At 40.0% G+C, this 14,493-nt stretch overlaps 2 protein-coding genes across 4 annotated transcripts; one reads left to right on the top strand and one right to left on the bottom strand.

Moving 5' to 3' along the window:
* The first annotated feature begins 120 nt into the window (after positions 1–120).
* EXOSC1 (exosome component 1) lies at positions 121–7,017 on the top strand. 2 transcript variants are annotated; one of them, XM_032225846.1, is made up of 8 exons: positions 121–243; positions 1,741–1,856; positions 2,465–2,539; positions 3,574–3,662; positions 4,141–4,174; positions 4,947–4,997; positions 5,078–5,162; positions 6,166–7,017. In XM_032225846.1, the coding sequence occupies exons 1-8, from the start codon at positions 216–218 to the stop codon at positions 6,270–6,272; spliced, it is 585 nt and encodes a 194-aa protein (XP_032081737.1). In that variant the 5' UTR covers positions 121–215; the 3' UTR covers positions 6,273–7,017. The 2 variants fall into 2 exon arrangements, with proteins under 2 accessions (XP_032081737.1, XP_032081738.1); XM_032225847.1 differs by lacking the exon at positions 4,947–4,997.
* Positions 7,018–7,375: 358 nt separating this feature from the next.
* PGAM1 (phosphoglycerate mutase 1) lies at positions 7,376–12,517 on the bottom strand. Of its 2 annotated transcripts, none has more exons than XM_032225844.1 (4): positions 12,281–12,517; positions 9,490–9,764; positions 8,379–8,559; positions 7,376–8,214 (listed from the first exon to the last, which is right to left on the bottom strand). In XM_032225844.1, the coding sequence occupies exons 1-4, from the start codon at positions 12,420–12,422 to the stop codon at positions 8,045–8,047; spliced, it is 768 nt and encodes a 255-aa protein (XP_032081735.1). In that variant the 5' UTR covers positions 12,423–12,517; the 3' UTR covers positions 7,376–8,044. The 2 variants fall into 2 exon arrangements, with proteins under 2 accessions (XP_032081735.1, XP_032081736.1); XM_032225845.1 differs by lacking the exon at positions 12,281–12,517 and adding an exon at positions 10,277–10,643 and having other exon boundaries at positions 9,490–9,782.
* Positions 12,518–14,493: the final 1,976 nt, after the last annotated feature.

Below are 14,493 nucleotides of genomic sequence, written 5' to 3'. Positions count from 1 at the left end.
CACGTTGGCTAAGCTACATGAAACTACACTTCCCGTCATGCAATGCGCTTCAAAGCCCATTCTTTTCCGCCGGCCTCCTAGTTACAGTTGCTCTGCTGCTGTTCGGAAGAACGCGTGCGTGGAGGAAGTCACGTGAGCCTGGAATCGGCCAATGGAAATTCCAGCCACCCGCGGGGAAGAGGCGGCCTAGCGCGAAGTCCTTTCCGTAGCCCGGCATGGCTCCTGTGCGCTACTGTGTTCCTGGTGGGTGACTGGGAGAGGGAAGGATGGGAGCCGTTGTAAGAGGGACCATTCCCGGGTTGAGTGCTAATTTCCTGGGCTCAGCTCCAGAGAGCTTTGTGGGGCTGAATTGGGGACTCTGTGAATTGGTTTGTAGGAACCGGATTGGATTTGTTAGGCGTCGGTTTTAGTTCATATATATCTACGAATGTAACTGGAAGGGATCTGGTAGATCATCCAGATCAACCCTCTGTTCACTTGAGGAATCCTCTACTTTCCACAACAAATGGTCATTCGACCCTGTCTAGCAAAGGAACATTTCACGGTTCTAGGTGGAATATTATACATTTTATAAGTCTTCACCATCTATTCTAGCAGCCTCTCCAGTGGTTTAGATAGATGCTTTGGAGAAGCTTTCAACCAGAGCACTTTGTGTACTTGGATTGTGTACTTGGATTTTCAGAAAACCTTTACAGTTCTTCTTCAAGGGCTGTTGAGTAAAATTAGCAGCCATGGAACATTCCTACAGGGTTGCAAATTAATTAAAAAATCAAAAGCAGAAATTAAAAATAAATTGGATTTTTTCTGTGAAGTAAGAAGTGAATTCTACAAGATCCCATGCGAGGACCAATGCTTTTAAGCTTAATCGTTAATCATCTTAAACATAAGTATGGAGCTGCCCAAGTTTACAGATGATACTAAAATACTTAGGATAGTCAAAACCAAAAGTGATTATAAAAACCTCCAGAAGAATATGTTTTAAATGGATGAATATCTAATTAAGTGTGATTCAATTTAAATCACTTTTAGGCAAAATACCATAACTGTACAGATACACAAAAGAAATTCCAGTTGACACTAATCTTGGAATCTTAGTGGATACCTCTATGAAGATGTTAACTCTTTAGAATTGATAAAATACAGCATTTTTCTATATAGTGCAAAATTATTTTGTGGAATTTATTTCAGGATGTGACAAAAATAATTTATTTGGATGTTTTAATGGCGGGATTAGATAAATTCATGGATGACATCAGTCAAAGGCTTCCAGTCTTGAGATGTATTGTCATCTCCCAATTAGGGACTACATGCCTATAGGTATAATACCATCTGTTTGAAAACACTTCAGAGATTTTTCCTTGGTCATGGTGAGAAACAAACTGTTGGATTAACCTTTGGCCTGATCCAGTTGGTTTATTCTTGTGTTCTTATGTTTTTCTTTACTCATTTATTCTATCTATGGTATCTATTTTTTGTTGCACACAAACTTATGCACGTGTCACAGAGGAAGTAATTTCTAGTGAGAGCAATCAGACATGAGTGTTTAGAACAGGGGTGTCAAAGTCGCATCATGGTGTCACGTGACATATTGTGACTTTTCCCTTTGCTAAAATGGGGGGGGCATGACCAGCACATGATGCATCTGGCTTGCAGGCCGCAAATTTGACACCCTTGATTTAGAACATGAGAAGATGTGGCAGTCGGAAAATAAAATGTTTGGGCTTGTGTTCTGTTTCACAGGAGAGCGACTCTGCAGTTTAGAGGAAGGAACCCCTGGGAATGGTACCTACACACGCCATGGTTCCATCTTTGCCTCTTTGGCTGGTTGTTTCATAAAGAAAAGTGAGAATGGCATGGTGAGAATTAAGTATTTCTGCATAGAAATAACTTCTTAACCTCAGTTGCGTCTGGGATTTCAGTTGTAAGTTGTGCACCCATGTCAGTGGACCTGATTTTATTACCATTTTTACAACTGTCATTAAGCTAAACATGTAATCATTGTAACTCTAAATCATATGTTCATTAAATGAATCATATAATTATAAGTTTGATTACAGAAACAGCAAAAGATGCTGGAAACCAGTAAAAATAACATAGCAAATTGTGGCCACATGATTGCAGGACACTGCAACCAGTTGTAAATTTGAGCCTGTTGCCAAGTGCGCAAAATCCAGTCATATAACGGAGAAGGGGGAGAATGCAATATTTTACAATAGCCAGAAGTCTTTTATTGCCTGTAAAGCACCCTTTCCAAGAACATTATAATTTGTGAAACATCATTAAACAAGGACTGCATGTAGTGGTGTGCTGTGGATGATAGTGGGGTGGGGGATAATGATAATGATTTCATGCTTTGAATGACTTGACATACTGGTAATCCAGAAGGGGTTGGACTTCAACTTATCTTTTGGTGGTAGCTCAATACTCAATGCTGAATCATGCTGGTTTTTCACACTCCCTACAGCTCCCGGTAATCTCTGTGATGAGAGATGTGGAATCTCAGCTACTGCCTGATGTGGGAGCCACAGTGACTTGCAAGGTAGCATATTTATCTAAAAATTTCCTTGTTATTTTTAATCCAGGTATTAGTGTCAAGAATATAAAAGGTAATATAAATAGATAGAATGCCATATTTACCCATAAGTGAAGAGTAGGGTTTTTTCCCCCTACAGATCATTCATCTTTGGAAGCTCACCTTAAATTTGCTAACAGTGTGATGAATGAAACAAATTGCCATATTTTTCAGCGTATAAGACACACCTTTTTTCCTCAAAAAAGAGGCTGGAAATCTGGGGGCGTCTTAGACACTGAATACAGCATATTTTGCCTCCCACCCCCCCTTCACCAAAGTCACCGTGCATAGCCCTTAGGAGCCTTGCAGAGTGCTCCTGGGGGCTGGGGAGAGCAGAAATGAGTGAAAAACAGGACGTTTTTTGCTCAAATTTGCCCCTCCCCCAAAAGCACTCTATAAGCCTCCTAAAGGCTATGCATGCCCTTTTTTTTTTGACAAGAACAAGCCTGTTTTTGTGAAAAACGGGCCATTTTTTTGCTCATTTTTGGTCCCACCCCACCTCCCAGGAGCACTCTACAAGCCTTCTAAAAGCTATTCGTGCCCTTTTTTTTTTTTTTTTTGTAAAAAAAGCAGGGAGGTCTGCAGTGCAAAAACCTTTTTTTTAAATTTGCCTCTTCAAAATCTTGGTGCGTCTTATACTCTGAAAAATACGGTAGGTTTTTGTCTAATCTTTCTGTGGTATTGGTTAAATGTGAGATCATTTTCCCTACAATAAAATGAGTATGTAAAACCTAGATCCCAATTATAATCATAATATATTGCCAGTGTTGCTGTCTGCATTTATTTTTACATGTTTTTTAGTTGGTTAGTCCCCGCATTCAATATTTAGTAGGCCCACTGTGATGTTGCAGAAAGAAAAGGCTTATATATCCTAGTTTGGAGGTTAGCTTGGTTATTTTCACTATGTGGAACTGAAGCATTATTGATTACAGTCCTTAAGTTATAAGAGAGAACAGATAGTTGCTAAAAGTTGCTTTCTCTCTTCCTCTTTTCCTCTTCAGGTTTGCAGTATTAATTCTCGTTTTGCCAAGGTGCATATTTTGTATGTTGGTTCTACACCATTAAAATCCCCATTCCGTGGAACAATACGGTATGAAGAAAACTTGTTTGTGGACATCTTTTGAAGGTGGCATTAGAATAAGCCAACTACATTATGTTAATAGTCCATATGGTTCTCGTTATTGATATTTGATAATGAAAAATGGAAATATTGTTGACTCTAAAGCTCTGCTGATTATAATCTGTTCATATAATTAGCTAATTCCTCTTTCTAAATTACATTATTACACAATATACATGTTTTATTTTACTTATTTATTAAATTTATTGATGGTTTTATTGATGCTCACTTTACCAGAAGGGTAACTCTGGGTGGTTTACAATATTAGAAAATAAAATATAATAAGCCCATATGCAGTAAAAATATAAACAATCCACTGTAACTGAAAGATGGGATGGGAGGGAGTAGGATGGGGAGGGAAGATAAAGTCACTTGTTTTGTAAGATTAGTTGAAGAGGTAAGAGAGGAAAATGGCAAAATTATGGTTTCATCTTCTCTTCCATTATAGGAGAGAAGATATCCGAGCTACAGAGAAGGACAAGGTCAGGTGGCTTTATATTTGGTTATATCAAATGAAGAAAATATGGCAGAAAAATATTTTACATTAATGTGTATGAACATACAGAAATGTTCAATCATTTTATTTCACATGTATTGGTATAGTTTTCAGGTGATGGCTAAAACTTGCTAGGAACAAAAATGAATGCAGTTGCCTATTTGGGGTAGTGATTTGATTCCTGGTGTAAGAATACAAATGGTTAACAGCCACTCATTCAGCAACCACCTGACCTTATAGTGGCACTGAACAAGCGATACTTTATGACCAGTCCTCAAAGTTCCATCTATTGCAGCTCCCCCTCCCCCCTGCTTATATAATCATGATCACTTGGCAAATTGCCTGGGTTTTGGACCATTGGTTGTGATTTGCAAACATCCCTGCTGGTTTCCTCTAAGCAAAGTCAATGAGGAAGCTGGCAGGAAGTCTGGATCACATGAGGTCCTGCCTTAACTACCCACAATAATTCGTATAATGGCAATAACTGGAGACTGCTGCGAATGCCATAGACCATGCTCAAGAATATGGTCATATGACATTACGTTTACATCAGTGATAGAAATTCCAGTCTCAATTATTGTGGTTAAGCGAGGGCCACCTGTATCTTACTTCAGAATTTTTTTTAAATGTCATAATTATTTCAAACCTTTCTTAATCCAAGCTTTATTGCTCTATTTGCCAGAGACATTTGTCCCTTGAAATTGTCCTCACATTTTGACATTTGCTTTCTTCTTTCCTCCTACTTTATATGCTGATAGATAGAGGTTTACAAGAGTTTCCGTCCAGGAGATATTGTTTTGGCCAAAGTTGTATCCTTTTTCTGTTGTTATCTTTATGCCTACATTTCTATGGAAATTTTCAAACATTTTTCCATAACGTGTGGGATTAGATCTCTTTAGGGGATGCACAATCAAATTATTTGCTGACCACAGCAGAAAATGAGCTCGGGGTAGTGGTGGCTCATAGTGAAGCAGGTAAGAACAATTATCTTCTGAATAAATTGAAAAAGCATAGCTTAAATGTACACTCTGGTACCTTTTTAAGTTTCAACACTCTGCAGATGTGATTTTGTAGGAAATATCATTTATGCTGTGTCACTATATATAAATGGGAAAATCTAGAATAATACCGTGTTTCCCCAAAAATAAGACATGGTCTTATTTTCTTTTGATCCCCGAAATAAGTGTGTGGCCTTATTTTCGGTGAGGTCTTATTATTTTTGAGGTGCAGGAGGCGGCAAGCGTGGTCACCTCATGGCCGCTGCTGTGTTCCAATATTTTTGGGAAGGGTTTATTTTCAGGGGCGAGGGTCATTTTAGCAGATGCGCTCAAAAGCCCAATTTGGCTTATTATCCAGGGAGGTCTTATTTTCGGGAAAACGGTATTGTCCACATAAATAGCTGCTTTTCAGTGTTCAGATGAAAGCTATTCATGAGAGTCTCGTTTTGAACTGGAATTACAGGTAGTCTTCAACTTACGACCACAATTGAACCCAAGTTATGTGAAGTGAGAAATTTCTTAAGTGAGTTTTCTCCATTTTACGTCTTATTTTCATCACATTTGTTAAGTAAATCACTGCAGTTCTTAAATTAATAACAAAATTGTTTAAATGAATCTGGTTTCCTCATTGACTTTGCTCGTCAGAAGGGTGCAAAAGGGATTACATGGCTGCGATGCTGCAACCATCATAAATCTGAGTCAGTTGTCAAGCATCCGAATGTAAATCACGTGATCATATGGATGCTGCAATGATGATGTGTGGAACATGGTCATAAGTCATTTTTTTCAGTGCCGTTGTAACTGAAGAGTCACTAAATGAACGGTTGTAAGTCAAGGACTATCTTTCCTGAATTTAAAGATAGGCAGGTTGTGACAATATCAGAAATTAATTGCAGGGTAATTTTCAAAGGGAAGTGACTTTTTTTCCCCCCAAGAGGGTGGTATGTCTATATAAATATTGACTTTCTTTAAATTTCAGGTTTACAGATGGTGCCAATCAGCTGGTGTGAAATGCAGTGTCCCAGTACGCATGGCAAGGAACTGCGCAAAGTAGCCCGTGTTCAGCCTCAATTTCTGCAGACATAGTGAAAAATGCATACACCAAAACATACGACTAGTAGCAGAAAACATTAATCCTAGAAGAACCAGAGGAAGTTGAAAGAAAAAGAAAGCAACTTCAAAAATGCAGCAGAGCTTTTTAGTGAAGGACATTGTGATTAGAACTTTTATTTTGTAACCTAATTTTATTGTTTTATAATTCAGAAAACTTTCTACTCTGATTTCTGCCTTCAATTGAAGCAGCTAAACTCTGATTTAGAAAAGCAAAAGGACAAGAAAACAATCCATAAAGGCTGACTTTTTCTCTTGTATATTACAAGTCACTGGCCTGCCCAGGAAGTAAGCCTAAATCAATATCCATTTCTCTTCAAATATACTTTAATTGAAAGGCCTTTTGAGTCTCAAGTTGTCTCAGTGTCGCAAGGAAAGATGGGATAAAAACTAGGAACTTGATGAAAAAAATGTTAAAATTATATTTTGGCTTATGGAAAAATTAGATTTACATAAAACGTAATATTTTGGGAAGAAGTAGGCTTTCATGCCAAACTACTGAGGCAGTCTATAAAGTGGCAGTCAGTCAGTCTCTGGCACATAAAATTTTGCAACTCTGCATCTTTTGACAATATTTGATAGCAAGATATGCAGTCCCAAATAATGCACATTTCAATATCCTTCCAGTGCTCAAACTTTGGAATTGTTTCCAGGAGTGAATACAAAACGTATTTTTGACCAGAATTTCCCCTCCCCCCAATAAAATCCCACATCAAAAATGTTTTCTTCCACCTGTCCATGTCCGTGTATTTCCTGTACACATTTTATCTTATTTTTGACATCACCTGTGATGCACAATGTTTTTCAGTCAAAGTATTGTTCACAGCATTGGAGTGGCATTTGAGGAAGCACACAAATGAGTCACCCCCCCCCCCAATATATTTATTCTGATCCAGCGTTTTGGGAGTGTGGCCCCAGACAGGTCATGTATCTGTACTCCTGGTTTGAATATCTCCCTCTCATACAAACATTTGTTTCACCTACAATTGGCAACTCGGGTGATGTTCTTCATTGGAATAGTTCAATTTCTTAATGGTATATTATTAAGCCACTTTTACAAGTAATACAGACACAGCAGCTATTGCACATAATTCCTTTATTTTACCGAGACTAGGGCAAATTCAGCCATTGTACAGTGAAATTAGCTCTAGTGTAAATCTGCCATCCAAAAGGCAGAGACAACACACAGACTATGGGGTAGAAAAGCAACATGATACACAGTATCAGGGTTTACTGGCACTACACAAAGTTATTGGATCACAGGTGGAAATTCCAGAGTGGGAGCTAGTCCTAGTCTCACCCTTCCTACATTCAGAAGGCAATGAAATAAGAATTGGCTTTTCATCTAGCTTAAGTGAAATGGCATGCTGCTTATGCAAAATAAAAAAAAAACTAAAAAATGGTCCTTGCAACCATCCTGAATGGCAAAACGAAGTGAAGCAATACTTGACTAACTGGAGTTCTCACATAAAAGACAGCAAAGGTTCCCTTGAGAAAACCTTGGTCTCCCCTTCATTTCAGCAGCACTGAATTTCATTGCTTTGGGATTTGTTTCTGTCAGTAACCCTGCTGATCTATGGTCCGCATCTCTCAAATATCTAGCCAGATCCTGCTGGAGAAATGTAAATGTTGAAGGATAAGCCATGGCTCTCATAAGCTTCACCATCTCTGGCTCTTCAGCCCTGTCCCTTGAGGCATGTGCTAGGAAAGGGAAAGAGGGGTTATACTACTGATTATTTTGCCTGCCCTCATTTCTTAACTTTGCCCTGAGCTGCCACAGCTTCCATAGCTTTACGGACAGTCTCCTCATCTCCCAGGAACTGCATTGGCTTGATAGGCTTCAAATTTTTGTCCAGCTCATAGACTATTGGTATTCCAGTGGGCAGATTGAGTTCCATGATTGCTGCCTCAGACATTCCTGCAAAGAATAACATATATACATGAAAATATATGACAAGGTAAAAAGCTTTATTGTATTATCCCATTCAGGACCAGTTACCAGAGAACTTTGGTTCAACTAACTTTCTAGACTGAGTCAGGCTTAATTAGTTTTTGTTCCCAAGTTACAAACAGAATACTCACCTTCTAGATGTTTCACAATGCCTCGGAGACTGTTACCATGGGCTGCAATGAGTACTCGCTTGCCTTCCTTGATCTGAGGAACAATTTCTTCATTCCAGAAAGGCAGTGCCCGGGCAATAGTATCTTTCAAACTCTCACATGTAGGTAGCTGATCTTCAGTAAGATCAGCATAGCGGCGATCCTGGAGAAGGAAAGAAAGGCAGCGGCAACTTAATCACAGTGATTGATTCGTGTTTTCTCAAGACTTGTTATAAACTGCTGTACTTCAAAAAAATGCTTTAGAAAAATTGTGCCTGAAGCTACCTGCTCACTTGACACGTTAGGCACTTAAGAACTTGCATAGGCTATTGTAATTTTTTTGTAATTCCTGCTCAATGATATTTTTAGATCTGTGCTACTGTGACTTAATATTTCCAGCCATGTTAGGCAATAAATAATTTTAAGGTGTCTAATGAAGTTGTATAACATTAAGTAACGCCTTAACTTTTTACCATCTTCAATCACTGAAAAATTGTTTTCAATATCACTCATTATTGGATTCATACCTTATCTGGATTGGTTGCCTCTTTAGTAGCCCTATTCACAGTTTAATTGTACTATGTAGCTTCCTGGTGAACTAGTCTTTAAATATTTAAATTAGTATCCTACATTTAATTATATTACCAAAGTACATGAAAATGTATTACAGTTTACAACAGCATGTGAGGTCAATGCTCTAGCTATTTCTTAATTCATTAACAAATATTGCATAGGTGGAAAATTTTGCCAGTTTAAGAATACCCTTGACTGTTCCCATCCATTAAAAACAAACATTCATGAAAGGCCAATGTCAATGATTAATTGCATGAGAGCAATCTATTCTAAAATTCTGCTAAAAAAAACAGTATATAATCATATCCCACATGGGCCAGTAAGAATATTGTATGAATAGAGGTATTAAATGAGATAAAAGTGAACTACAATGGAACTATTGTTTGAGTCAGAAATAATAAAACAAAAAGCAATTGAAATTACAGTAATTATATCCTAATCCCAGCATGACAATTACTTTAAAATAACCTCAAAGAAACAACTATCTTCATCAGATTACTGGATTAGAACTTCATTTTACCTTGCTAATGGTGCTATAGAAAGGGTGATCAGGCTCCATTGGAGGTGGAGGGATGTCAAAGGAACGCCTCCATATCTTGACTTGGGCTTCACCGTGTTTAGCAGCTGTCTCAGCCTTGTTAAGGCCTGTTAGACCACCATAATGCCTTTCATTAAGACGCCAGGTCCTCACTACAGGTAACCACATTTGGTCAAGAATATCCAGCACAGTCCAGAGGGTCCGGATGGCCCTCTTCTGCACAGATGTGAAGCAGATGTCAAACTCATATTTAGCATCTAGAAGAGCCCAGAAAGTCATTTTTTAGTCATTTAGTCATTTATTAAGATTTATAGGCCGCCCTTTTCCCTGAGGGGACTCAGGGCGGCTTACAATCACGGGGAAGGGGGTGCAATATCAAAAAACAAACAAAATGTGAACAAAAGAAAAATAATAAAACACAACTTTCATTCAACAGTCAACACTCGGGCGGGTAAATTGGGAACCTATCCCCAGGCCTGATGGGAGAGCCAGGTCTTGAGGGCTGCGCGAAAGGTCTGGATGGTGGTGAGGGTGCGGATCTCGACGGGGAGATCGTTCCACAGGGTCGGAGCTGCAACAGAAAAGGCTCTCCTCCGTATAGTCGCCAGTCGACATTGACTGGCGGATGGGATTCGGAGGAGGCCCAGTCTGTGCGATCTAATCGGTCGGAGGGAGGTAATCGGCAGAAGGCGGTCTCTCAAGTACCCAGATCCACTACCATGGAGTGCTTTAAAGGTGGTCATCAGTACCCTGAAGCGCACCCGGAGAGAATACTGTAACTCATTTATCTTTACCACAATTATTACTGACATACAATTAATCATCCTGACTCATTTAATCTTTAGTTCTGAAGTGCTCCAAACATTGTAAAATAGCATATTAGTATGGAATCCTGATATATTTACATTTGTTCGTTAATCATTTGCCATTATATCTAAAATGAGCACTGATAAATTATTTCAGTGCAGGAGATGAATGGGCACAGGGATAGAGGATTAAAATTTCCTCTTTTAGAAGTACTCTGGAGCCTCATGCCCTTCCTCATTCCTGCCACCAGCTCTTTGAAAGGACATCCATCTGGTGTTCTCCCAGTCCTAGTCTGTGATGAAAGGGTTTTCACAATCTGAACTGCCCTTCCAGCAAAGAAAAAAAAGTGTGTATGTTTGTATGTGTGCTTCGCTACTTGCCAGAATCTGCTAAAATGAAAGGTGTAATTTTTAAAAAATAACTTATTTATACAGTGCAACATGCACACATCAATATTAGAACTGTTGACCTTTTTATTCCTTGGATACTATAACACTGAATTGAAATAATCTTGCTTTAAATAGTATTCCCAGGAAAGGCCAAATTTACAATTTACATTCTATTCAGATTGGCTTTCAAGTGCATCAACAAATTAAAAATATAATTTTAATATTCATATTTTAATGCATTAACAAAAACTTTCCACAGATTTTATAATTTGCTGGAGAAATCCGATGAAACTTTGGGGAGATTCCACAGCTTCATCCTGAGAGGACTGGGGTTCTCTTTCAGGCTTTGAGATTAGTAAACTAAAGAGCGGGATTAGGCTGTTTCTTAAACCTGCAAGGGTGCAGGTCTTAAATATTTCCTGGCCCTCCCCCACTTCCTGCATTGGGCACAAAGTCGCCTTTCTCTGTTGCAGCACCGAATGACTCAGCTTCTACTACATTTCCTTAACAAATTATCACCCAATTGCCAATGCATCTAGATTCTAGATAGTCTCACTGCTGGATGCTTTCCTTGGAAATCAGTAAGATACTATTGTGCCCTCAGGGGCAGATGGAAAAATAACGCAACTCAAGGAGACTGCCAAACATGGACAGTTGGGAAGTAGGGAGGCTCTTAAAAAAATAGCAGCCACCATCTACTTAAATTAAAACGACCCTTTAAAAAAAAATACCGAATAGGGCTTTTTTTTTAACAATCAGAACGTTTTCTTCTGTTATCCTGGAGTTGAATGTCAGGTAGCCCTAGCAAAACCACCAAAGGGTTCGTCGAGGCTTGGCAAAGGGCTTGCCGGAATCACTGAACTCCGAAAGGGAACAGGACCGGGATCCGGCTATTGGGAGACTCCTCCTTTTCGCCTCCGGCAGGAAGGCCCCCTTCTCGCCTTTCTCCGCCGACAGAGACGAGGCTGATCGCACGTGCCCAGGCAAAAATCTCTCTTGTCTTTTGTTCTCTAAGCAAGTTCCGGCGGTCGCGACAGAACCTGCGGGCGCCCCGGGACCATTTTCTCTAAAACGCCCAGCTCTCTCTCCCTCCCCCCCCCCCCAAAGCTACTTCGGTCCCCCATTGCCCACGCTTAGCGTGGGGAAATGGAGCATTTTTGCATCCGCGAGCCAATTTTCCCCAAATCCCCCCCCCATCTGCATCTAATTCAATGACACCGGGGACACACGGATGTGAGTATGAATTACTTTTCAAGGCAAAAGCTTGGCCCGAAACACTAAGCCCCCTGGAGAGGGATTTTTTTTTTAAAGCCCACATCAGGTGGTTAAAGTCAACAGAATTCTCCCTCCCCCGTTATTACAGGCTGCATTTATGACCTTTATATACAATCCAAAATTATCCACCCCCCACCCCACCCCCCCCAATTTCAGAATAATCCAGTCCCCCCGTTACACCCCCCCCTGCCCTCCCGCCCCAATTTTCTCGGGGTGAAAAATGAGCAGAGGCGGCCCTGGCAGTCGAGCATCAACGTCCCCGTCGCTCCCTCCATCCTGCCCGCTCCCTCCCGCATCTTCACCTCTCAGTGCTTCGCCGCCGCGCCGCGCTTCTTCCTGCCCGGCTGGGCTCAAATCCGCATCGTACCAGCCACTGAACCGATTCTCTAGGTTCCAGGCGCTCTCGCCGTGCCGAACCAAGACGAGCCTGTAGGCAGCCGCCATGCTCTCAATCGAAGAGACTGAACCGGAGCGCGACGCAAGAGAATCAAGGTTCCTCTCACTCTCCCAAGTAAGGAGACTCTTTAGCGGCTAGGGCGCATGTGCCGAAAGGGGAGCCTCCTATGACTGTAGGAGGCAGGCGTTCCCGTAATCTTCCAATCTGTAGACTCGCAGTGAGATTGCGGGTTAATTTGGGTGACTCCCACTCAATAAGGGAGGGGAAGAAGGTTCTTCGTTAAATTTACTCTCGATGCAGTGTTTGTGGGCCACGCACGGAAAGAGCTGTTTGCATTATTGCCATTAAGACTACAAAAATGCGCTTAGAAGGTATAGCGTCATGAAGCGCATGTAAAAAATGGCGTGGCGTCAGCTGATGAGTCGCGATTCTCATTTTGCTCTGAAAATTTCCTAAGGGATCGGAATGTAGCACACAGGCAGAAATAATAAAAGATAGAAGCAACAGAGCATCCTATAGCGTGGTGAGTGTCAGCTACATAAAATCCATAAATTGCACACAAAAATAGCCACTAGCCATTAAAGGTTATCAGAGACAACAGATCTGCTTTAACTTCGATCAAATAAACCAAGTTTATATTCCTTTTATGTCTAACAATTTTGGTCTGTAGTATCCTCAAATAATATGCTAGAACTTGATTTCTTTTTATTTTTAATTCGTCCCTCCTCACAAGATTCTTTAAAGCCTTATCAAGAAGCCTCTTTTGTAAATTCAAATGGGAAAATTATCCAAATCACTTTCTGGATAATCAAATATAATCAGCGATTGGACTTCTGTAACACACTCTATATGGGACTGCCCTGAAGACCATTCTGAAGGTCCAACTGGTGCAGAATGCAGTTGGCAAATAGTACAGATACCCTTGACTGCGTTTGTTTAATGACCATTTAAACTAGGCATTGAAAATGTGACTTATGACCATTTTTCACACTTTCATCTGTTGCAGCATACCATAGTCGTGATTAAAACTCAGACACTTGTCAACTGGCTCATATTTATGACATTTGCAGTGTTCCAGGTCATGATCCCCTTTTGTGACCTTCTGACTAGCAAAGTCAATGGGAAAGCCAGGTTCACTTAACAATCATATTACTAACTTAACTGCAGTAATTCACTTACTAATTGTACCAAGTAGAACTCACTTAACAACTGTCTCACGCAAACATATTTTGGGCCCAATTGTGGTCATAAGTTGAGGACTACTACTTCCAGATATATAGCACGCATAACTACTCCTGCATGAGCTGCACAGTTTAGCATTGTGTTGTTAGGTGCAAGTCAAGGTGCTGGTTGTTACTTATAAATTTCTACATAGCTTGGAACTGGGGTACCTCAGGGTTACCCTTTTTTCAAGAGTCTGTACCTGTCCAACTAGGTCAAGCAGAAAGGGCATGCTGCAGATCTTATCAGCCAAAGAATGTCAACTGGGGGACTTAGGTGAGCTTTTTCTAAGTGGCCCCTGCTCTATGGAACATCCCCAGGAGATCAGAATGGGCCCAACCCTGCTAATCTTTCATAAGGCCCTAAAACCCTGGCTATGCTCCCAAGGCTGGACTGCTGAATGTGCCAAGAGCACTATATCCTGGCTAAATTGCTAACTTGCCAAATATCTTGGTCTTGTGTATGCTAAATTGGATGTTTTTAATGTTTTTTTGTTGGCTATACTATTTTTATTGTTTAAAATGTTGTTTAACATTTTAATTATAAGCAGCCCAGTCACTGACTGAAGTAGGTGGCCGTAGAAATTGAACAAATTAATAAATAATTCAGATCACTGCACTGATGACATCTGCATATATATTTCAATGTAGTCACTAGGAATCAAGGTTCATGTGACAGCATCATTAACTTTTTAGTATTATCACTGTCTGCAGGGAATGGCAAGCATTCAAATTTAATGGAATAGAAATAGGACTTTTTGTAATAATTGTCTGGAAAGGTGGTTGTTTTTTTAAAAAAAATGATTATATCAGATTATATTTGGACTAACCCAGAAAAACAGGGTTAGTCCAAATAAGAGTGAAGATGATCGTCTTATATATTCATACTGGGTAATAG

This window comes from Thamnophis elegans, chromosome 10 (genome assembly GCF_009769535.1).
Source record: "Thamnophis elegans isolate rThaEle1 chromosome 10, rThaEle1.pri, whole genome shotgun sequence".
NCBI classification, from domain to species: Eukaryota; Metazoa; Chordata; class Lepidosauria; order Squamata; family Colubridae; genus Thamnophis; species Thamnophis elegans.
Note: the sequence above shows the minus strand (reverse complement) of the source record. Positions and strands in the feature narration are given on the sequence as shown.